The 25,755-nt window shown below is 37.1% G+C and overlaps 1 protein-coding gene across 1 annotated transcript; it reads right to left on the bottom strand.

Moving 5' to 3' along the window:
• Positions 1–3,924: 3,924 nt before the first annotated feature.
• LOC107803208 (thioredoxin F1, chloroplastic-like) lies at positions 3,925–6,784 on the bottom strand. The gene is made up of 3 exons (XM_075225512.1): positions 6,381–6,784; positions 4,335–4,434; positions 3,925–4,247 (listed from the first exon to the last, which is right to left on the bottom strand). The coding sequence occupies exons 1-3, from the start codon at positions 6,671–6,673 to the stop codon at positions 4,113–4,115; spliced, it is 528 nt and encodes a 175-aa protein (XP_075081613.1). The 5' UTR covers positions 6,674–6,784; the 3' UTR covers positions 3,925–4,112.
• Positions 6,785–25,755: the final 18,971 nt, after the last annotated feature.

Raw genomic sequence — 25,755 nt, 5'->3', positions numbered from 1 at the left:
AACACGATTCCGACGGAACTTAAGCCGGACCTTTCTGAACGAAGAACAACGACGGAACCTCGGACAGCGCCTCGACGTACCGGACCTCGACGAACCAAAGACGACCTCGATGAAATAGAAAGCTTGGCCGAAAAACTGTTGTTGCTGCCGGATTTTCGAGAGGTTAGCTGCTGCTGGATTCTCGACGCAGCAGGTTGGCGCAAGAAATGCAACAGGAAGGGGTCGTTTGGATGCGAAGAAGGAGGAGCTATGGAGTGTCGTTGGTGCAGTGACGACGCGGCAACAATGGTGGGTCGTTTGTGCAGTGATTAATGGCTGGAGCTCAGACGTGAGAGAGTGGTTGGTTTTGGGTTATGTTCGCCGGACATGGTGGAGAGCTCGACAACGCAGCAACAGCTGCTCGAGTTCCGGCGAGTGGGCAGTAGGGTTTTGGGTCGTGGGGGTGGTGGTTTTTGCGGTGGTTTTTCTTGGTTTTCCCAAGGAGGAAGACGATGGGAAGGTGACGGGCAGTAGGGTTTTGGGTGTTTGTTGACGGGGTCGAACGGTGGTGATGCTTGGTCGACGGGGGGAGCTCGCAACGGGTTGACGACGATGGTTACGAACTGGTTTGGGTAACCATGGTGGTTTGACGATGGTCACTGCAGTAGGGTTTTGGTCGTTCTTTCAAAAGAGGAAGACGAGGCTACAGTGCCTTTTTTTTTCACATTTTTCAGTGGTTTTTTTCCGTTCCCCCCTCGTCCGTTCTCTTCTGCTTCTTCTTCTTAAGAAGAAGAAGATAAACAGTACCTGTTTTCTTTTTTTCTTTTTTTTTCAAAAAAAATCTCAAAATCCCCCCCCCCCCCCTTGTCAAATGTGTAGTCCGTGTATTTGGCATGGTTTGCCATGAAAAATGAGCCCACGCGTGGTGGGGTTCAAGGCATATGTCCCCCACGCGTGGTGGGGTTCCCCATGTGTCCTGGACACTGTTTATTATGGGCTAGGTCCGAAAATTAGGCCTAAAACCGGGTAGTTTAAACCCGAATATTATTCTTTTGCCCGGACCCGAGAAATAGGAACACGTTGCTTAACTAGTCCTATGTAAGCAAAAATAACTACCAAAAATAAGACTAGTATTCAACAAAACTATATATTTTTAAAATATTTTTTAAAGATTTAAAATAGCTACAAAATATTAATGAAACTATTTTTTTTGTAATTTTCGTTTTTCTTAAATATTAAGATAAAATATGAAGTAATATTTTTGTATTTTTCAAAGTTAAAATGATTATAGAATATTAATAAAACTATTTTTTGTAATTTTCGTTTTTAATAAAGAAAAAAATAAAAAGTAATATTTTTTGTATTTTTCCAAAATTAAAACGACTACAAAACATTAATAGAATTATATTTTTTTGTAATTTTTGAATTTATATAAAGTACAAAAATAAAGTGCAATTTTGTATTTTTCAAGTTGATGAGAGATACATAAACTAAAATTTATATATATACCTTTTTTTGTAATTTTTCTTTTTGCAACGAAATAAAGGAAAAATAGTTAAAATAGCTATACTAGACCCAATTTCACATATTCACACTAAAAATGTGAAAATTCTCGGGGAGGGTCAAAAATCACGTGCTTACAAGACTCATCAACAACAAAGAAATTAATCACCTTGAAGTCTTTGGAAAACAAGCACCGAAGATTCTTCACACCTTCGTCATTAGTTACCAAGTAGTACCTCCCCGAAGGTCCAGTCACTAAAAGTTGCTCGGCAGAGCTAAAACCTAACTTTTTTGTAAATTCTTCACAAATAAAATCATATTTAACAAGATAAGAGACATAACCAGACAAAGTGTGCACCGACATCTTATTATATACTATCTCGGGGGAAAAGACCCAATTACCCCCATAGTGAAACACCAAGTCCACTTTATCAATCATCTTCAATGGACTTCACATGTAAAGGTATAGAAAAAGGGACAAGACCACATCAATATATATAAAGTAGTCATATTCAAAACACAGACAAAAAAAATAGCAAATACTGTCCAAGATTATCAAATTAATGTATTAAAATACAAAAAGACCCAACCACCCGACAAAACCATCAAAATTATCAAATTAACTGACTGTATTTTGTTCTACATTAAAATACAAAAAAATATCAGAAACTATATCACTCTTTAATGGATTTTAACAAAGCATAGCTTGTCCCTACATATGAAACACACAAGAAAAAATTTGAAATCCCATATATAACACACAAAGAAAGAATAAAGTAGTCATACCTTAGTCAGAAGATGGAAAACCCTAGCTTGTCATACTCAAAGATGGAAAACCCTAGACGGCCTGTTTAGGAAGAAGAAGACAGAAAGAAGAAGATGACAGAAGGAAGAGGGAAATGGGTGGGGAACGTCTGTTTTAGGGCTGGGGCGATACAGTATAGGGGATTAAGTTTGGGTCTTTTAGAATTAGAGGTGAGTCGGGTCGGGTCGGTAGATTTAGGTCGGGTTTGGTATTAGATAATTAAAAAAAATGCTGGTTCCGTCTAATAAGGGCATGGATGCACAACTATTGGACGGTTTGGATATATTTGGACCAAACTAATAACGACGGGCATATTTGTCCTATTTCGCATAGTTCACAGGCATATTTGGACCTTTTCCGTATTTTTAAAAATGGGGCTCCCAAATTTGAGGGCCTAAGATACAAGCCTTATTAGATAGAAGATTAAAGTCGGCTTTGGGGATTATACTAGTAGCCTGTTTGGCCAAGCTTCTCAAGACAAAAAAAGTATTTTTTCCCCCAAAAGCACTTTTTTTCCTAATTTGAGGTGTTTGGCCAAGCTTATTTGGGAAAAAAGTGTTTTTGGGAAGAAGCAGAAGCAGTTTCAGAGAAGCAGAAAAAAGTAGCTTCTTTCCAAAAGCAGAAGCAGAAGCAGTTTTGGCTTTTCTTCTTACCTAAAATACCCTTCACAAAATATAGTATATACCAAAATAACCTTTAAACCTAATACTTAGGATATTAATTTATAAATATTTCTTCTTATTTTTAGGAAACTTTCTAATATATAGTGTCTTTAGGGGTGAATGCTTTTATATTTGTTGAAGGAATTTTAATATATTTAACTTATATTAAAAGAATTAAGTACTTTTTAATTTTATTTTCATATTTTACTTAAATAAAATGATTTTTTTTTAATTATTGCATGTAATAACAAAATTTTGATATTATTTATTTACTTATAATATTAATTATTAAGTAAATCTATTCATGTCCTTATTCGTAATTTGACACGTAAAAGCACTTTCTAAAAAGTTTGGCCAAACACAAATTATTTCTGAAAAGTGCTTTTCAAACTGATTAGCCAAACACAAATTGATTCTCTCCAAAAGTACTTTTTTCAAAAACACTTCTCAAAATAAGCTGATTTCTCCAGCTTAGCCAAACAGGCTATAGGTTTTATCCCCTAGGTTTGTTGTTGTTGTAGCAGTCACTCAAAGATTAATCTTTCCACTCTTCCTTCTTCAACTTTGTAGTTTGGTTATATTCTTGCTCTTCATGTTGATCGTGATTTCTTTCTTATTGAATTATAAACTTCCCTTATTAACGTTTTGCGTTCAAGCAAAGAAATGTCGTTACAAAATGATGAACAGATCATTTGCTTATCGTCTTACCATGCTCCTGGTCCGTTGCCATCCGTGAAAATAAGGATTTGCAGTTATTTTAATTTTATTTCTCTAAACGATCCAGTAGCATTAGGAGAGATAATCTCCACATAAAACTGAAGATTTTTCTGCTTCTTATATTTCTTTTCCGCATAACTAATATCCACATGTGTTATACCGTAATCTATGTATTATTTTATGTCTTAACAGAATGTGAAATGAAAATGTGGGTATTTAGCTTTCTTGACTACTATTCACCAAGGAAAAAATAAAACATTGCCGACTGAAATTTAAAGATAATATTTATCGCTGCATACAAAATACATTACTTCCGTCTTCTCTAATGAAAAATTCATCATCCACGGCTATACACTGAATTTAGTTAGAACTAATTATGGCATTGATACACATCATCTGCATCGTTATAAACAAATAAGCAGAAGAAATAATAGAAAATAATACTATTAACTTGACCGCACATCCTCAATTGCCGCTATTAAATTATCAAGTTTTGCTCCAGTGACTTCTTTAACGACCTTATTATTCTTCAGAATCTTGAACGTTGGAACCACCTTTATGCCTAGTTCCTTGGCTAGTGGCTGCCAAAAATTATCACATTAATCAATTCTGTGTGTATGTGTGTATTGTTTCATTAGAAGGGAATGGTGAGTTTAACGAATACATACCCTATTATCCTGGTTGCAATCAAGCTTCAGAAAGACCACGTCATTATAATTCTTCGACAGTTCTTGAAACTTTGGAGCAATCACTTTGCAAGGACCACACCTGCAGGTGGGTTGAAATCAGAAATCAAGAGATAGAAAACAAAGAAAAAATGGAGAAGACCCTCTAGAATGCTGTTTCCCACAGGCACAAAGGTTATCGATTAAATTGATAATAAAAATGAGGTAAACAACTAGTTCAAATTTCAAATAAACATTCAATCAAGTAGCTGCATATGAGACAGGCGACAGTGTATGGATATGACAGGAGGGCATGATTAACCCCCTTAATACTTAGACCATTCTTCAAATCCTACATCTGAAAGCATACAAAGCCTCTCCAATCACTTGACTATTTGTAACATTCTAGTCTGCAACAGTTGCTCTGTTTGTAGTAAATTCAACATACATTGTCATTTTGATCAAAACTTGTGTTACTCAGTGTTGACTAGACCACATGCCTGAAAGTATGGGTCTTGATACCCGTAAGACGATAATTCATAGCACAAAGGTGAGTCAGAATGTATGCCCCTGTCTATTTTTTTTGGATGAATACACAAGATATCGTTTCATGATGATCAATAGTGAAATATTTTGCAAATTTGGCCTCTCTCCCTATATTTGTATTTGGTTGGCACAGGGGGTGGAGGCTGTAGCTTCATTTGCAAGGTGTAGAGCTATGGATGTGAACAATTTCAGTTGTACCAACTACCCACCTAGGTAGAATCTGTCCCATTTTGGAAACAATTTTGGTGACAGCAGAAACTTACAGAACAGCCGGTTAACATTCTTCCTGTGACCGCCAAATACGATTTTCAAATACATCCCATAAGGTCAAGAGAAGCAGTGTAAAGTGAAATTGCTTTAGCCAAGAAATCAATAGTCTTTGACAGTCATAAAGAGTGAAAGGGAAGCAAAACGCCATTTGACCATTTGTACTGCTCTTAGGCACATTTTCCACTTAGGTCATAATTGTTCTGAACTATCCATCAACATAGATATCAACGGTCACTTCACTTAAGGAGAGAACGATTGAAGAACACTACCTAGGCTAAGTCAATAATGGGATTGTGAAGATAACTCTCTCCAAAATTGTCCAATAACAGGGTTCATCTCTTAAACAAGATTTATAAGAATCTCCCTTTTAGAAGAAAGGTTATATATATACGTCCATTTTCTAGTGGTGGTGGAACCAACCAAGATGTATCATGTATGTCTGACCAGACCCAGACTCTTTCTACCTGACCCATTTGACTCTCTAACCGTAGTTATTTAGGGGGTATTCTGAGATAGAATTCCACAGGAACACACGAAACAAAGAAATGATCTGGGTAAAAAGAAATGGAAAAGAGATGTTTCTATTTCATCCAAATAAGAAACTTTTTTTTACATCCATGTGCCACAACTAGTACTAATTTGAAATCTGAAACAATATCAGCTTAATTAGTTCTCCTATTCCACGATCTCCCAAATTACAGTAGTAAGGCAAACTTCTCATCAATCATTTATACTTTCACTGCCTCACAGAGGTGGTGTCTTCCCCAGTAGGCATATGAAAACAAATTGCCTATCATTTTTATCTCTACTGTATTTCGAACCATGTTCAACCATGGTGTTCTTCTAGCTTCATTGACCGGTATGCCACACCCTTGGGTGCTACTTATCCAATTCTTAATATTATGGTTTAAGTTATATGCACTGACAGTGTAATGATTACATCATCAGTGTAAATGCTATTAAAAAAGTTATATACAGTCAGTTACCTTTTAGATGATCGGATTGTGTAGATATGCATAGAACTTAAACTCTATTATTACTACCTTAACCGTCTAATTACCCCAATCCTCCTCCTTATCTTTATCTTGAGACAAACTATACTTTATGAATCTCACATAGGCAGAATTATCAGGATTACGCTAATATTGAGCAAAAAAAAGGAAAAACTTAATCATAATTAAGCATGAACTTTATCAATCTACAAGGAAAAGGAAGTATATGTAATATTACCACCACTGAGTGTACATGTCAACTACGACAGTTTTATCACCGGCAGCTTCAACAATAGGCCAAAAGGTATCTTTACAAACTTCAGTCACCTGCCCTACCGTCACACTGGTAGTAGCAGTAGCATCGGAGCTACACTTCACCTTCAAACTCAGCCCCCTGTTGTTAAAAACCCTAGGCGAAAAGCCATAATCTCCTGCAACGCAGACCACTGATTGCTTGCTGGACCTCCATGCAGAAGATGAAGGCACCGTTGAAGGCTTCAAGGATACGCCGTTTACTTGCACTTGCAACGCCATTCGCTGTAACTGTTTGTGTGTATAGCTCTGTGTATATGTGTATGTATAGGTAGAGAGAGAAAGTTAAAGAAAGAGTGGGCGCAGTGTGTGTGTGTGTGAGAAATGGCGGAGGATTTGAAGGTAGAGGGGGAGAACAGGGATCATTTAATTTGATATGTGAAATGACTATATTAACCCTTAAGATATTCTTTTCTTTTTTTCTCCAGCTCTTGAGATATTCCATTCGGGGTTGTTTTGGTAATTTTTAGAGATTTGATCTTGTGGTTGAAACTGCATTTCATGGATGAGGCCAAAAGGGGTTAGGCAGCGTGGGATACTTGGTCCAGATAAACGATTTTTTGGTCCTTTTTCTTCTTTTTTTTGGGAAAGAGAAAAATTTATGCTTTATTTTTATTCTTCTTCTCATTATCCTCTTGTGGAATGTATTTTTTCCATTTAGGATTGTAAAGGTATAAATTGCATTATTTATTTTTGGGAGAAATTCAAAAATAGCCAGATTTACAAGTGATCATTTAAAAATAGCTTTAGTTTCAAAAGTAATCGAAATTTAGTCACTTTTCATGTAAAGATAAATTTGAACGAAAACACTGTTCAAAATCCGAAAAAATACTCCAGCATAATATACTGGAGTTCCAGTATAATATACCGGTCTTGCATAATATACTGGAGTTTGGAACACCGGTGTTCCAGTCTCCAGTATATTATACTGGAGCCAGCAAAGTATACCGGTCCAGCATAATATGCTGGAAGTTCATACACAGGTGCACCGAGCTCCAGTATATTATGTTAGATCGATTTTTGTTGCAGCAAAATAGTGGCTATTTTTCAATGACTTAGCAAACGCTGACTATTTTTAAATGACCAGTCCGAAAATTGACTATACCATGCTATTTTAACTTTATTTCTTGAGGCATGGCTGGCAAGGTTAAATGTACGTTATATCATGTATGGAACAATTATAACATCAATTAGTGTTATTTAAGAGTGAAAATTTTGGGCCATTAAGATTCAATGTATCACAAGATGATTGTCATAGAAATATAGGTGTTAAAGATGGATGTACGGCAGTAAGAGATTATGCAAAATTACAGATCACTATATTGGGCAAAAGGTGCAAGTGGCATGCATCGAGGATAAATATGAAAAATAATACTTGAAATAGTTTGATCATGTCATGTATCAACCTCCAAAAGCATCGATTTGTAAAAATAGCATAGACTAGCCAATTTTCGGACTGGTAATTGAAAAATAGTTAGCGTTTGTAAATTCATTAAAAAATAGTCACTATTTTGCTGCAACACGAAAAGCTCCAGCATAATATACTGAAGATTGGTGCACCTGTGTATGAACTTCCAACATATTATGCTGAAACTCCAATACACGAAAAGTTTCAGCATAATATACTGGAGATTGGAGCACTTGTGTATGATCTTCCAGCATATTATGCTGGACTAGTATATTATACTAGAACTGGAAGTCCAGTATATTATGCTGGAAGTCCAGTATATTATGCTGGAATATTTTTCGAATTTTGAACAGTGTTTTCGTTCAATTTTATGTTTACATGAAAAGTAGCTAAATTTCGATTACTTTTGGAATTGTGGCTACTTTTCAATTACCACTTGTAAATGAATATGTTAATGGATCATTTGGTTGGGGAATAAGTTATCTCGGGTTATAAAGACATGATTATAATACAAGAATTAAATAGTGATGAAATTATTTAGTGAATATATTTTTATTGGTAGATGTTTGGTTCATTGGACTAAAAATAAGATATATGGAGTATAATATAAAATATGTGTTTGTTGTATACTAGATAGTTGGAACTAAATTTTTACTTTCAATTTTAATCTTGCACTTTTTAAATTGACTTTAATGGAAGAGCTTGGAAAAGGGCATCTTTGTTATTATAGTATTTGATACCGGGATTAAGTAATTTAGGGATTATTATCCTACTTAATATCGTAATTGTTGTATAAAGTAGTCCCAAAATTGCTAATTCGGAATACAAAAATTTAACTAAACGCGGGATAAACTAATTCAGTATCTAATCCCGAAATATTATCCCTTATTCCACCAACCAAATGATCCCTAAAAGCATATGTGATAGACCTAAAATCATATTGAAGAAAAATCAATCTTTTGAATACACATAAACCTAGCGAAAAATATGACACAATATAAGTAGAAAAAAATGTATCAGTGATAAAAATTACTTAGTTCATAACATGCCTTAGCCATTTAGTACCTTTACTTTAGGTTCTATATTTTTTATGAGTCCAACCAAAAATTTGTATGTTAGTAAAAAATATAGAAAAATAATTTCAATTTGTAAACAAAGAAAAATAATTTATGTATGAAATTAGGCTAAAAATAAAGAAGCAATAATCATAATTTTTTGTTAATACGTAAGCAATAGTTTACCTTGTAAAAGAATACTTATTATTTCTTATTTAACATTACATTAAAAAGTCGAAAGATGTTTTGGAAAAATACAAAGAAAGAATATGAATGAAGAGTTTCAAAACCTAACATATTATGATGTTTTCATATTACTTTGCCAATCATGCACAACCAATAAAAAAATAAAATCGAGAATGAATAAATCAAAAAGGCAAATATAAATAATAGTCTGTTCAAAATAAAAAATATGAATGAAAAATCAATCATACAAAAAGGAAGATAAAAATTACATCACGATACTTACAAGTATGAAAATTCATGTGGAAAATAAAGTCAAAGAAATATAAATGAAATATTGTCACGCATTGTTATTACATGACCAAACTAAGTAAATTTGCGCTTGAACAAAATTCATATGCAAAGGTAAATGAAGCTCTCTGTCTTTTTTATGTTTTGCATTAACCAGATTAACATATTTCATTTTCTTATTTATCGTAAAATTATAATTAGTTTGTATTAATAGAAAAGTTTGAAACAATTGTTACAAAGAAATCAAAAATAGAAAGCTAAACGTAATATTATAAACCACAAGAGAATCTAGTGCTATGAAGGCAAAGTTTAAGAAAGGTCTCTATAATTAAGGAAGTAACTTAAATATTTTGTGAGACAAGAAGGTTCTTAGAATTCCTTTACGAATCACTGGATTTCAGAAAAGGTTAAATAACTATGACTTCTTTTTTTTCACCAAAGTCATATAACATTATTTTGTAATAGAAAAAGTTTTACTAACACAAAAGTCGTAATGTCGGAAACAAAACCTTTCGATGCACCGATGATTTTGTACTCCATATTTTAACTTATTTTTTATACTTAATATAATAAATACCGACCTAATTAAATATAACGATCCAATCGATCCTTTTGAGTTCTAGAATCCAATTCCCCTATTTGATACTTTTTGTAGATTGTTTTGATATTTCATAACTTGTGGGGATGGGTGATTTGGTTTTCGAGATATTCAGGGGTGATTTGGTTTTCGAGATATTCAGGGGTGATTTAAGACACTTAGTTCCTAGCTTGAGGCTTAATGTTGAAAAAAATGACCAAAGTCAATATCATGGGTAAATGACTCCGGATTGGTAATTTGAAGGTTCCAATATATTCGTATGATAATTTTGGACTTGTATGTATGTTTGATTCGGGTTTCGGTGACCCGGGATTAATTTGCGCTTCTAGCCGAAAGTTAAAATTTTGAACTTAAGAGAATTTGAGAATCTTGGTTTGATGCGTGATTCTCGGATTTGATGTTGCTATTAGTGTGTTGAGCATTTGAAAAGGTTTGTATGGGATTATTAGGATGATTAGACAGGTTTTGAGGAGCTCGGGTGAGTTTTCGGTGGTTTCGAATTATTTTGAGCTAAAATTAGATTGCTGATTTTCTTATGCACAACAGTGCATCGTGATCGCGTGGCTTGGGTCACGATTGCATAGTAGATGAGTGAGGCTTAAAGAGATTGTGCTTCACGATCACGTGTGGAGGTTCGCGATCGCGTAGTTCTGACATATGGGGGAATCACGATCACCTGAGGGGCGTCCATGATGTTACGACCCAAACCAAAGAGCCGAAACTGGCACCCGGTGCCTTACTCAATTGAGCGCCAACATACCTTACTTGCTTACTTATTATTAGACTCGTCATAGACCAAAGAAGCCACATCAATACACAAGCATACAAGAAATATAAGCTCAATTCATGATAAGAAACCCAAAAGATATATATACATATGTGTGGAACGACAAGGCCATCATGATAGACTGACAACCAAAACTATACACAAGACATTATCTGCAAAGCCTTTAAAAGTGAAACGTCATCATAGTACATAAGTCGGGACATGGCCCAAACATACCCAAAATTGCAAAAGACATATACATATATACCTTGACATGGTAATTCTTCGAAAGGAGATGGAGCTCATCAACCAAAAGTTGATAGCAAGGGACAACTTACTGTGAAGGGTCCTTTACTCGTTAACCTGATCCTGTATAGCATGAAACACAATGTCCCTCGACAAAAGGACGTCAGTACGAATAATATAATGAGTATGTAAGCATAACTAAAATATAACAATAAAACACTATCAATGAGAGGGATACGAATGAACCTGAAATCTCTGAATTACCACTGAGGTCCATGATATGCATAATGACTATATTTATATATGATTCCACTCCACATGGCTATACTATTTTATATCGAGATGATCTTCAAGGCTAATATCAATATTGCAAATTTTAAGTGCCCAACTTATCAGTGGTAACTACCCGAACGGCTGTAGCTTGTGGTAAATATATAACTGCCCGATCGGCTGTAGCTCGGGCCTCGATGGTAGATACATGACTGCCCGACCGACCATAGCTCAATGGTAAGGTAGGAATACCATATCCATACCCTTATAGATACTGTATATGCATATATAATGCCATTGTTCATTTATATGTATCTATACAATGTGTAAGAGCCTTTTAAGATATTAGAACCTATTTCGGAGTAACTTATAGTCGTTCACCCTCCAATTATGTTATGAACGTTTAACATCATCATTATATGGCTCAATAGGGACTTAGGAATCATATTTAAACATGCTTTGGAATACATTTCATAGGAATGATTAACATGGACATCCTTAAAGTAGAACCATTTATGAAATAACATTTTGTTTACGTTTCGTTTACTTGAAACATGCCAAAAGAAGGAAGATTAATCTTAACATGCCTTTGTCGCTTAATCACGACTCAATATATACTTCCTGTAGCACTTCAACCTACATTAAGATATTATAACTATGGTTAAGCTACGGGAGACCTAGAATACAACTGTCGAGTTACCAGCTCGTCTACAGAAAATTGGACTTCACCTCCCCTATAACCTTCACTTCCTCCTAATTCGAGATACCATCAACAACAACAACAACAACAACAACAAAAAAGAAGAAGAAGAAGAAGAAGAAGAAGAAGAAGAAGAAGAAGAAGAAGAAGAAGAAGAAGAAGAAGAAGAAGAAGAACATATATACAACATTTTCCAACCTTATATCCATCAAACAAATACTACAAAATATTCAACACACTTTAATCACTTCATACACAAAATGACAATCATACTAGTGTCAAACAACCTGGAAATGTAACGATGAATGACTGACCCACTACCCCACCATTATGTGGTGTTTCTCCATACATTTTATCCTCCCAAACTCTATAAAAATATTAGTAAAAGCGACAACTTAATAGCAACACGAAATAGCCCACAAACAGTCCAAAATAGTCCGCTACAAGCTGAACAACTCGAGCGTACGACTTCTAATCACCGTACAGTGAGTTATTACTATTATGGAATGAATTTGTCTGCCTTTCCAAGAGAAAAAAAGGATGAAAGAGGGCAGTATACTTATCGTATTTGGTGAAGATCTCAGCTCCTAACTTGGATTCTTCAACTCTTAGGTTTTTCTCCAACTAGAACTTAAAAAAAGAGAAAATAACCTAGGGTTTGAAAGAGCTTTTGGAGAGAGCTCTTATGGCTGTATTTGGGAGTGAATTGCTGAATTATGAGAGATAAAAGAGAGATAATCAGCCCCTTTAAGGAGCTCTTTTGGCCGACCCTCTTGGCCAAATTTGTGTCCTTCCTTTTTTAAACAAGTAGGTGATGCACCTATTTGTCACCTACTCGCTTAATAGGTGATACATGTTAGTTTTTATTCTATTCATGCCCTCATTTAATAATTAATACATGTGTCAAGTTGCTCAAACAAGAAGGGCGGGTAAGCATGTAGCTCATTTTTATTTGCTCAAAATCCCATTTCTCACTTTTAAGCGCATTCGTCACATCAACTTAGTCGTGCATATATTGAACAAAAATATGAGATGTAACATGTGATCGCCTAAAAGGCTGGCCAGTTGGCCTTTGTGATCGCGTATCTATAGTCATGTTTGCATAGAAGGACTTCAGGTGGCAAACCTCTGTGCTTCACGATCACGTGAGATGGTAGTCGCGATCGCAATGTGTATTTCGTTAGCAGTGGTATTTTATGTTCAGATTTTGGGATTTAACTTGTTTTCACCATTTTAGTTTTGGAGAACGAGGGTGAGAGATTTTATAGAGGAATTTTATTGAGGGTAAGAAATTTTTTTCATGAATTTAATTATATATCTTGATTCCACATGGATAGAATGTGGGTGTCATGGTTTGTTCGTGCTCAGGGATAGAATTTCGGCTTCGTTATACCTTGTTTTGTGTGTGTTAATCTTGACTTATGCTTTATTTGGTTGTATGACTACGTGAGCCTATTTATTCGTGCTAGAGATCATGTTTAGGCTATGATGTCTTCATTTGGCATGATGGCCACTCTTGAGATGTTGATATACTTGATTTAGTCGTAGTCATACTTTACATCTTGAATAAACACATATACACCTTTATTATGTTCTTGTATATCTTGTTGGTTATTCCATAAGCATATGCATATATCTTGGAGATGAATAAATTGGTTTAGATTGTTATGATTATGACATATTTGGACATTATTAGCGGATTGATGTTCGATATGGCACGAGATTATGTCGTGTGATTATTGTTATGGCAGGAGGTTTTTACCGTACAATATATGGATATGGATCTGCCCCCCTAAGGTCACCCTCCCAATATTTCTATCTTGGTGGCGTACACGTAGAGTTTGTGAGGCACTAATGAATGTCAGTTTATAATGGTTTTGGTAGATGAGTAGGATGTAAATATGGAAGCTTTTATCTTTTAAAGTGAAATTCTTTATGTCATATCATGCATTCTATATCCTTTATGTGTGTTTCCTCTAATGTGTTACTTGATACCTCTGTTACATGTATTGGTTTTGATAGGCGAGACAGTATGATTCATGATTTAACTCTAATGCATGGTCTATTATAATGATCCGACCGTTCTTTTTGAGCATTTGCATTCTGTTCAGCAGTTTGAGATCTTTATTAGCTTCATATGAGGTATTATGACTTGAGTGTGTGGTCGGTTTTGGTTTTCGAGTGGTTCGAGACTGATTTGGAAGAATAATTTTCAACTAGGAAGCTTTAAGTTGGAAGAGTTGATCGAGTTTAACTTTTGTATATTTGACTTCGGATTAGAGTTTTGATGGTTCTGTTAGGTACGGATGGTGATTTTGGAGTTGGGTGTATTCCCGTATTTGCATTTGGATATCTTTATAAGGTTTTGGCTCTATTTGGCGAAAGATGGCAATTTGAAAGTTTATGAATTTTTTAAGTTTGATTGTGGTTTGACTTTATGGCTACCGGGTTAGGATTTTGGTTTTGGGACTTGGAATAGGTCTGTTTTATCATTTGTGACTTGTCTGCATAATTTGGTGTCATTCTGATATGGTTTGGTAGGAACCAAACACGTGGTTGTGATTTTAGCAATTCTTGAATTTCATTGTAAATGTTATGTGTTTTGGAGTTCGATTCGTGATTTCGAATATTATTTTGGTGCTTTGAACATGCGAGCATGTTTGTTGACTTGTGTGGACGTTTGGTGTGGAGCCTCGGGGGCTCGGGTGAGTTTCAGAGTCGTTTTGGTGTATTTTAGACTGATTAGTGATTGCTGGTTTTTGGGCTGGTGTTGTAGGTCTCGCAAATTGGAGATTCTGATCGCATCTGCGAAGTGGGCACCGCATTTGCGAGGTTTGACTGTTTTGACTGGCTTCGCAAGTATCGCATTTGCGATAGGCTTCTGAGGCTGGCAGGTCACTTTTGCGACCATGATTGTCGCTTTTATGAAGGAGTCAATGTTCGCATTTGCAAATTTTATGTCTCTTTTGCGATATCTTCAGAGCTGCTCAGGGGTCTCTTTTGCCATCCTTTTTTTCGCATTTGCAAATCTCAGGTCGCAAATGCGACATCTGCAGCTTGTTTGTAGCTGGGTATTTTGGGACTTAGTCTCATTTTATCATATTTTGAACCCTAGACTCGGTGGGAGGCGAGTATAAGAGGTGATATTCATACCAAACTGTTGGATAAGTGATTTTGATCCACTTTTGATTACATAACAAGATTATGTATGAATTTTAACATCTAAATTATGAGATTTGAAGAGAAATTTTGGATATTTTTTATTATGTTTTGAAAAATAAAAATTTAAGATTTGAGAGTCTATTTGGACTCGATTTAAAAATCAAACACATATTTGGACTGTGGGGTTACGGGTCGTCAAGATCTATCCCTTGACTCAGGTTTTGACCGGGTGGGCCCGGGGTTGACTTTTGTTGATTTTTCAAAAATTGTGTAAATATTAACTTTATTAATCAGAATTGTTTTCTCTTGTATTTTTTCATAACATTAAGTAATTTTTTGGCTATATTTGAGTTGAGCAGAGCGGAATTTTAAAGGAAAAGCTATTATAAGTGTTGAATTAGCCTAATTGAGGTAAGTATGTTGCCTAATTTTGTGTGGGAGAAATTACCCCTTAGGATTTGGTCTAAATGCGCTATATGTTCAATGCAAAAAGGCGAGTACATGAGGTGATGAGGGTGTACACGGGCTTATGTGTGGTAATTGACGGGATTAGACCATTGGGCTATTAATATGCGTTGAATTGAAGTTTTTGTTATATGAACCACATTTCATTGTTGACTTACTTTCCTTACTCTTACGTTGTTATTGCACTTCTTGGATACATTTTTGTTGAGCCGTGGGATATGTATTATTATGGCATTGGTTTTGTTGTTTGAGAAACATTGTGGCATATAGGTATGTGGTGTGCGGTTGATTGTTGTGTTGTGATTGTGATGTGCATGTGGTGACAAAAGGGTGATGTGTATATTGATGCACATGCGAAAAAATAAGGGGGCTTATGCGCATGGTTCAAGTAAGGGGAATTACTTCATTGTGATGCACACATGGCGAGATAAGGGGGCCAAAGCACGTTAAGCTATTTTAGAAAAAAATATATTTTAAATGTAAAGCTCACACGGCGTCATAAGGGTTAATTGTGATTTGTGATTATGAGGTGTGGTACCTCAGGATGACTCTTGTTGTTATTCTTCTGTTGGAACAGTTTATGACTTCCTTGTGTGTGTCATATATTTTACATGATTCATTGTGTTGTTTCCAATATGCTAATCTGTGTCTCTGTTATTACTTGATGACTTGGTTGCCAAAGTGGAATCTCATACGTGGAGTTGTTATCTCATATTCTGTTGAGTTGTTGGTAACATAATGGATTAAAGTAAAAGAAAGTGTTTATCATGCATAATTTATTTGATTCTTGATAAATTCCACTTGAGCATGTTATTGGTAGTTGACACGAGAACGATATACGTGGTGGCACGAGGTTTTTGCTGTGCGGGTGTGACTTATATTGTGGAATGATGTCTTAGTCGTACGGGTCTGACTTATATTGTGGCACGAGGTCTTTGTCGTGCGAGAGTGATTGATATTATGGGCACAAGGTGCCGAGTGTGTATAAGTCTATTTGATGACATATTGTTGAAGCTGGACCTTTACTAGTTCTAAATCGTTATCGCTTATCCTGATGAGATCATAATTATTGCTTCATGTTATTCTTCATATTACCGGTTATTTGATATTTTATGCAGGTGATTTGATGGTGAGTGTCTTAGCTCGAACCTCGTCACTACTCCACTGAGGTTAGTCTTAATACTTACTAGGTACCAATCGTGATGTACTCTGTGAGCACGTGATTTTTGCCCTATGAGAATTACTCCCAGACATTCAAAATAAAATAATTTTCCTTTGTGTGCAATTTTGAGAATTTTCGTGGCATTTTTGGTTAATTATTTGTATTTGTCTATGCGTGTTTATTTTGTTTTAATTAATGAAAAATACAAAAATTACATGTTTCATGTGCATTTAGGATCTAATTTTTACAGATAGGATTAATTAAGTAACTTGTTTTACGAAAATAAAAAAAATCACAAAAAATAATGTACTTTGCATTTTTTAGCATTTGATATCAAATTGTGTGATTTTATTGTTAATTGGTATTTAATTATATGTGATAAATGTTATTAGAAGATAATTAGTATTTTTAATTTGGGTTTGTAATTTAATCTAAAATTTTAGTTAGGAAAAAAAAGAAACAAATAAGAAAGATGGGAAGTGAAATTCGGACCAGGCCCATGCCAAAATGACTAAATCCAGCCCAAAACAACTCCATACCCGGCCCAAGTCGTCAAAATCTCACAGACATGCAAAACGACATAGTATGGTGATGGAACTATGTCGTTTAAACGTCAATCGATCCTAGTCGTCCATCTAGCCCTCATCCAACGGACACAACTCAGTACCCATATCCAAAAGCCAAACCTGACCCGTTTACCAGAGATTGATCCGGTCTCAAAAGTGTCTAAACGACACCATTTTGTTAAGTGAGTTGATCCGAGCCGTTGATCTTAATTGATCCAAAGGCTAGGATTCAACCTCTTGCCCAGTATATAAATGATCCAAACGAACCTCACCCCCCTTAGAGCCCCCACCCCACTCTCGTCTCTAGCAACTCAGAGACAGCCCTGTCTCTCACCACCTTGCACCACTGCCCTCCGCCCACCGGAAATCGCCTCACGGCGGTTCTGGTGGCCCAAATCGTCTCAAAGTTACACCCTAGCCTCCCTTCCACCTCCTCATTCCAATTCCACACTCCCTTAACCTCGAATCATCCTATAACCTCTCGAATCTTCGATCGAAGATCCCCGTCCCAAAGCCTAGCCTGTCCGCTTAACCCCAAAATCACACCCAATAATCCCCTTGACCTCCTCGTCGCTAATCCCTAACCAAATTGGCTCGAATCCGAGTAAAACTCGTCGAATGGCGGATCTAGGGTTCAACGGTTCGAGACTGTTTCAAAGCTGTCAGGGTTGAATGGGTTCTAGTTAGTATTATAAGCCTATTTCTAACGAAATAGACGTATAATGCTAACTGGAACTCAAGTTCGAAAGGGCATGTTGGTGGGATCCGAGAAAAGAACAGTAAGTTCTTCCTAGCTTCTTCTTTTCCTTTTTCTATATGTTTATTTGTATGTGTTAAGTTGTAATTAGTCCCTTCTTTAGGTTTTCAGTTTAAGTTAATTCTTAATCCAGTAAATATTCCGCCTTTTTTTCTGATTCTGGTCAGATTAAATACTCCAATGTTCGTTTGAGTAGTTCAATCGATTATTCGTTTGCCTAAATTAGGTTCGTTGTAATTCGTCTTTGTCCGTTATTTTCTCCCTTCTCCATCGGACCATTTACTTAGTCCAGTTTTCTTCTGTCAATTAATAACATATGTTATAAATAGTTTCGTCGATTAATTCATTCTTGTTTGTAGACCAGTAGTTTTCGTCAAATGGTTTGATGTCGAGTGTTGTATGTACTGATCCTTAGACACTTAGCTTCAGGGCTCAGTGTCAATATACTGACAGTGATCCTGCATTTTGTATAGATTTGACTTAGAATTGTGTTAGCTTAATCCCTGTATCAACGTGATTTTGATTCAGTTTCAGCTTCAGCTTCAATGATTCTGTTGGGTTCTGTGTGGTGTTAATATGATTTTGATTTAAATTCAGACCATTTGTTCCAATTAGAATTCAGCTTTAGTCATTCAGTTGTTAGGCATTTGATAGGCTGGATTGGTTATAGCTGAGGTGTTTAGAGTTTAAATTCAGTTCATTTAGATAATTGAATTAGGAATCAGTGTAGTTAATGGTTAGTTGAATTGGTCATAACTGGGGTAGGATAGGAATTCCAGTTAACTCAGGGGGTAATTGGGAAGTTTGAAATTAGAAAATGGCTTAGTTGAATATTCTGTCAGGAAGTACTAATGGACCATTAAATTATTCTATTTGCTTAATGATAGTGGGGAACAAGACATGATGGTATGGGGAGGCTTAAAAGGAATTGATTAAAATATGTTGCTCATACCTGCTAGAACTTTAAATAAAGGAAAGACAAGGGTTAATGGGAACAAAAACATACTCTAGTGGAGTTCTAAAGGATATCATGGGCAGAATTAGTTTCTTAATTCTGCCTGAGTGCTCTTACGAGCTGGCAGGGTCAGTGTTTGGGTATAAATGGAGGGACTTAGGACAGAGTTAGGGGGATTTTGAAAAAGAAGAAAAAGAGGAGAGCTGGAGAGCTTAGGAGATTGAAAGGAGAACATTCTGAGAACTCTAAGGAGTAACACTGTTCCATTGAGTGATTGGTGATTTCTAAAGTTTCCTTAAGGCTGAAACAATTTCTAATTAGCTGATAGTTGAAATAAGTTGAAGTCAAGTCAGGTTAAGGTCTTTTTTGTTCATTTGTTTGAATTGAAAGTGTCTTCCTGGGCTGGTATTTCAGTTTTCTGGGTTGGAAATTGATTGAAAACTGTTGTTGATCACTGTGTTTGCTACTGTCTTGCTGCTGCTGTTTTCTTCTTAAACTGCAAGCTCATTTGTCCTTATTTTGATTGCTGTAATCAGGTACACATTCGAAATTCTGATGTAATTATGATCTTGAACATGGAATAAATTGCACACTTGCTTGGTTCTGAGAACTGCTGCAGGCTGTTGGATTTAAATGGATGTTAGAATTGTTAAGCATAATTGAGCAGTGATTTGTTGTATATAAACTTTGGATTTATTTTTATTCATGGACTGTTAGCTGATTCAAGGTCTTCTGGTGCGAATTTTGTAGTCATTAGGTGATAATTGGATCCGATTTAAATTTTCAGTTGATATTATTGAATGTTAATTGAAGCTACTGAAAATCGATTTGAGCCCAGTCATGATTTAATGTTGAGGTCAGCTCAGATGAGATAATAGTTTAACTGGACTAGGTCGGTAATATGGCTATCCACCGTTTTAACATATACATGAGAATAAGTGTCCTGGACTTAGTTAATGTGTGTATTTGAATTGTTATCGTTGAATTAACGTTAGGATTTGTGAGTATCCAGATTCATGGAATTGGTTCATTGAGTTTAGTAGTTTGCTTTAGTTAATAACCTCCCTTAATTTGATCAACACCTTCAAATAAATACCTTTAGTTATTTGCATGCCTGAGTATGAAGCTACAATCAAAACAATCAATACTAGCTTGAATTAAGTGAATAAACTTGAGACAACTCAGGAGTAATTGCTCAATTCGAATTGTTGCGTCTGGGCTTTTGACTCAATATAGTTTTCAGTCTTTGAATGAGCAGCCCAGGCCCATATCTGATGGCCGTGTATATTTGTGTCCAGGCTGAAATCAGTGCATAGCCCATCATTGGCGTGGGCCTGAGCGTAACACTCCCTTCGTTGGGCTTGTCTTAGAGCCCGATGGCTTTAGTGCAGATTTATTATGTGGTTTGCCTCAGTCCAACAATTAATTAGGACCTTTATTTTATCGGTAGAGACAATAAAGGTAGAAAATCATAGTCTCTTTAGGATTGGCCTTTAAATAAAATGAGATGAGCCTCGCCGAATAAAAATATAAAATTGCGGGGCCCTCAATAGATATTTGTATTAAAATACTTAGATTTCGGGACGTGCCGTTCAACGAATTTTAAGGCCTTCCCCAAAATAATAACGTGTTAGTCTCTTTAGGCGCGTATTTTAATAACATTACCTCCCTAAACTCGGGTGCGCATTTATGTGACCCAAATCCAAATCCCAACGATGTTAAAGTATGTCCAAAAACCATGGGTGCATTCATGTGACGTGGTTCAAGACTTGTTTTAATGACGTTGCAATTTTCTTTAAAAATGAATAAAAGTGGTTAAGGTTAAAATTTGCACATAGGTTCATAATTGTTAAAATTAGATAATTTAAGACAAATATAGCAGTGAGCGACCGTGCTAGAACCACGGAACTCAGGAATGTCTAACACCTTCTCCCGGGTTAACAGAATTCCTTACTCAGATTTTTGGTTCGCGGACTGTAATACAGAATCAATCTTTTCCTCGATTCGGGATTCAACCGGTGACTTGGGATACCATAAATCTCCCAAGTGGCGACTCTAAATCTTTAATAATAAATCCCGTTTCGATTATCCTTTAATTGGAAAAACTCCCTTATGCCCTTGCGGGTGTAGAAAAAAAGGAGGTGTGACAGCTCTGGCGACTCTGCTGGGGACAGAGAACCTAGAACTTCGTTCAGGGTTCAGAATTCGAGCTTAAATAAATTGTTATATTTGGATTTATTTATTATCTGATTTTTATTACATGTTTGGGCCTAATGTGCTAAATGTTGCTTTTTACCGCTTTGATATTATTTGAACTGTATATATAAACTGCTACGAAACCCATCTCTTCTCCCTCCCAAGGAGTGCACGCTGGTCATGACTTCTTTATGTTAGTGTCAGATCCCAAATAGAACGAGGTTCGGACAAGTTGCAAAGCCGGATGATCTTTTGGTTACCGGTACGCAGCACCCCCTCGGCTCGAGTTGTTCGCTCGGGTAAGCCAGGTCTAGAACAAATAAACCTAGGTTTGTAAACCTAGTATAACAATACCTCATGCCGGATCCCTAGTAGGAACGTTTGTTTGCATCATGTGCATTTTGACTTTGGAGACTCAACACAGGGGTTGGGTCTGTCTAGGACAGGTGCGCCCGAAATAAAAGACCATCCTGATGCATCTTACTTGCTACTTGCGCATTTATTTGCTTCGGATTCGCATGTTGACCGGCTTTGGAATGAAAGGAGAGAATTTGGGAAAGAAATAGCAGTGTAGAGGGTTAAGAGAGTGAATCACATGTTTAAAGAAAAACCAGTGCCCAAATAGCGCTGAAACTCTGCCGAATTTTAAAAAAAAAAAAACGAATTAAAAAAAAGGGAGAAAGGAGTTTCGTTTTCAAAAATAGTTCATTTTATTTGCCCGAACTATGCCAGTTTGATTCTCACAGGGTGTGAGATACGTAGGCAACCCCCATCGGGTCCAACTTCCTTTTTGCAAAAATAATCAGAAAGAACAAAAAATTTACTTTTTATTTGAAAATAGTTAGGGTGATTCCATTCTTGTCAGAAATAGCCGAATGGCCCTAAAAGGGCGCGGGAAGACTGTTTTTGTAAAAACAGCTGCCTGTGGTCATTTTTCAAGGTTTTCACCGATTAGCCAACACAGCCTTAAAATCTTCGTTTTCGAGGTGCTTAAAGGCCGTGTTTGCAAAACCGGATTAAATTTTTGAAAACAAAGAGGGAAAAGAAAAAGTATGTCAATTTTGTCTTCGAGTCAAATGAGTCTTGATTTTTGCTTAGTCACCATAATAAATGTGCAGAATGAGCACGAGTCCAAGTTTGCCGATAGCAGTTATGAACAAGATCCCTTTGGAGTTGCGTATGTGGTGGGAAGATCTGGGCAAGTCAGAGCAAGATAGTGTCAATCTACATTTGGGGGGTCTCACCGGGTTATTAAAGATCAGACCTAGAGGAGACATCATAAAGGCTTTGGTTACGTTCTAGGACCCGGCCCATAACGTATTTCACTTCTCGGATTTCTAACTCACCCCGACCTTGGAAGAGATAGCAGGTTATATGAAAAGTACTGCAGGTCTGAGGCATAAGTATCTGATCGCTCCAAGGGCCGTTAACTCTCACAAATTCATGGATTTGCTAAAGATAAACAAGGGAATCCCATATTCCGAGTTGGAAGGGGGTTTTTCCACTCTACGTTTCATATACCAGAAGTACGGGCATATAGGAGGGTTCAATGATCCGGAAAGCGGGGTTTGCAGTAAAGGGAACCGAACAAAATGGGACGAGCATAGGCGTTTCGCTTTCATGGTAGCATTATTAGGCCTTGTGGTGTTTCCGTGAAAAGACGGGAATATCGATTTGCGGGTGGCTGGAGTCGTCAAGGTCCTGGTTACCAACGCCAAGAGCACTCTCGCCCCTATGATAGTGATATACCGAGCTCTCACAGCTTGTAAAGCTGGGGCAGACTTCTTCGAGGGATGCAATTTGCTACTACAAATGTGGATGATCGAGCACTTGTGCCACCACCCTCAGTATATGAGTTATGGATCCACAGAGAAAAGCTGCATTGAAGAATTCAACACAAGGGTTTCAGGGTTCAAGTTACCGGAGGGGTTTGGAGAATGGATAGCCCGCCTTCGCACCATCACTACGGGACAAATAGAATGGACACTAGGTTGGCTTCTTGCTGAAGAAATTGTGTATATACCCGCCACGGGTCCTTACTTCCTCCTAATGGGTCTTCGAGGTATTCAGCCTTACGCTCCCTACCGAGTGATGAGATAATTAGGAAGGTGTCAGGTGATGCATCCAGATGAAGATCTTAGTATCCACGCGGTTGAGATTAGCTCCGACGGCCAATTTCACGAAGAAATAGTTCGTTCTATTTGGAACGAGTGCCAGTATTTGACGGCAAGCACCCGAGTGCGGAACCTATCTAAAGGAGAGGTCTCACCCGCCTACCTTGCCTGGTATAGAAAGAAAAACACTGCAAGGGCCGAATCAGAAAGACCGGCCAAAAAACCGCACATTCAGGAATTCGTCGAGGCATCGCAAGAACCATGGGCTTGGTTGGCCAAAGAAAACGAGTACAAGGCCACGATAGGAAAGCTGGATAAGCAAGTCAAAGACCTTCAATTCGAGAATGGCTTACAAGCAGCGGCGGATGAGGGTGAAAAGAAAAGGCTAGCCAAAGAAAATGAGGCCCTTCGAGCTCAAATTCAGAAACTGAAAGTAGCAGCAGAAAATCCAGTCTGAAGTAACAGAGATGAAAAGCTCGTAGCTAACCTAAGGCAGAAAGTGAGTAACTATAGTTTCTATTTGAACAAAGCAGAAAGTGAACTAGCCGGGGCTCAAAAACAATTGGCTAAAAATGCAGATGAACGGGTATGTCTGGTTAAGCAGTTAAGAGAAAGGTACGACAATGAGGTCGCGGGGTTGAAGAAAAGAGTCATCGCCATGAGAAACAAAATGAGAAAGCAGGCAAAAGACTTCAAGGTTGAAAGGGAACACTGTTACACGACATTGGCGCGGTTAGAAATAGACTTGCAACAACTTCAGGAACAAAACTATGCAGCCAAGCAAACTTTGGAGGCCAGGGCCCAACAGATTGGGCGTTTGTTACAAGAAAAGGGCGTCATAAGAGAGAGAATTAGAAACATCAATGACTACATCATTATGAAGTGCCACATTTGTGAGGATATGACTCGCACTACATTCTTTGCAGCGGTGATGACCTTTGTTAAACAAATAATGTACAGCTTGGACCGACTTCAAAGGGATCTTGCACATAGGCCCGTGGTGAGACCAAATGATGTCCCACGGATACCAGAAGCATTGATGTACTCATGATTTTCAGTTTGAGTCTGTATTTCCTTTTCTATCAGAGTCTGTAAGGCATGTTGGGTTTATATTTTCTCTCTGTTTTGAGTCTGTATTTCTTTAAAGTATAATAGCTTAATTTCAGAGTCTGTACTTTGTCTTTGCATCAGAGTTTGTTAGTCTTTTTGAAATTTGTTAGTATTGAGTCTTTGTGATCGAAGCATCTGTTTTTATAAAAGCTGAAAATCCCAAAAATATTTTATTTCACACTTATCGGACAGAACTACGCACGGTCTGATTCATGCGGGGACATGATACGTAGGCAATCTCTATAAGATTCGACCACCACTAAAAAAGGAAAAGGGGAAATAAAGAAGGATAGAATAAAAGAAGCTTAAAGGAAGGGGCACAATTATGAGGGGCCGGAATGACGCACGCAACCGAAGCAAATGCATGATAGAAAATGGTTAATTGCCTAGGTGCATTGCATCCCAACGTGTAATGGCATATGTGTTAAACTCTAAAAACTAACAAGTTTGTTGTTTTCCAGAGAATTCAAGCAGTTAGTTTATTTTAGAGAATACTGGCACATTATAATTACCAAACCATATCAAAGGGACCAATACCAAAAATCATGTCTATCCCGGATGTCGACACTAGTGTTGAGGTATAGGAGTTAGACGTCAATAAAATGAAAGAGGAGATGCTCAAGCTTAAGCAACAGATGGCCGAAATGTACCAGGCCTGGTCCCAAGGGCAATCACCGCCGTCTAACCCAGCCAACCTGGCTTTTACCCCACCATTAGCTCAATCTCAGGATCATCCTGCCACCAATCCAGGTTTTCCCATTTATCAACACTACCATGGCACTACTTCTAATATGCCGCAAGCTCCACCACCAAAATCAATTCCATACCCTCCTCCGCCAGCCACCCCTATCTTTGTGGCATCTCCGCCAGCTGCACTCCATAGATCCCTGAGTGAACTTGTGTTCCAAGCTCAGGACAACTAGTATTATCCCCCGGAACCCACCTTCAAAGCTCCCGAAACCTACCCCTACGATCCACGTTCTGATCTCCCGAGAGAAGCTGAGAGACCAGCCAAAAATCCCGAACATGAGGAGATGTTCAGAAAAATGAAAAGCATAGAACAATCCTTCAGGGATATGAGAGGGCTAGGAGGTCAAATAAGCGTGGCTTACAAAGACCTATGTTTATTCCCAAATGTACAACTACCGGAAGGGTTCAAAATGCCCAAATTCGACTTGTACAACGGACACGGTGATCCAGTGGCTCATTTAAGAGGTTTTTACAGTAAGATGAGGGGAGCCAGAGGAAAGGATGAATTGCTAATGGCTTACTTCAGTCAGAGTTTGAGCGGAGCAGCATT

Source organism: Nicotiana tabacum, chromosome 11 (genome assembly GCF_000715075.1).
Source record: "Nicotiana tabacum cultivar K326 chromosome 11, ASM71507v2, whole genome shotgun sequence".
NCBI lineage: Eukaryota > Viridiplantae > Streptophyta > Magnoliopsida > Solanales > Solanaceae > Nicotiana > Nicotiana tabacum.
Note: the sequence above shows the minus strand (reverse complement) of the source record. Positions and strands in the feature narration are given on the sequence as shown.

Bases quoted from the DNA above. Each gene is read 5' to 3' on its own strand.
- LOC107803208 (XM_075225512.1), bottom strand. From the start codon at position 6,673: ATGGCGTTGCAAGTGCAAGTAAACGGCGTATCCTTGAAGCCTTCAACG. The intron at 4,435-6,380 runs GTGGTAATATTA...ACCCACCTGCAG, and splicing joins GTTGACATGTACACTCAGTG to GTGTGGTCCTTGCAAAGTGA. The intron at 4,248-4,334 runs GTATGTATTCGT...AATTTTTGGCAG, and splicing joins ATTGCAACCAGGATAATAGG to CCACTAGCCAAGGAACTAGG.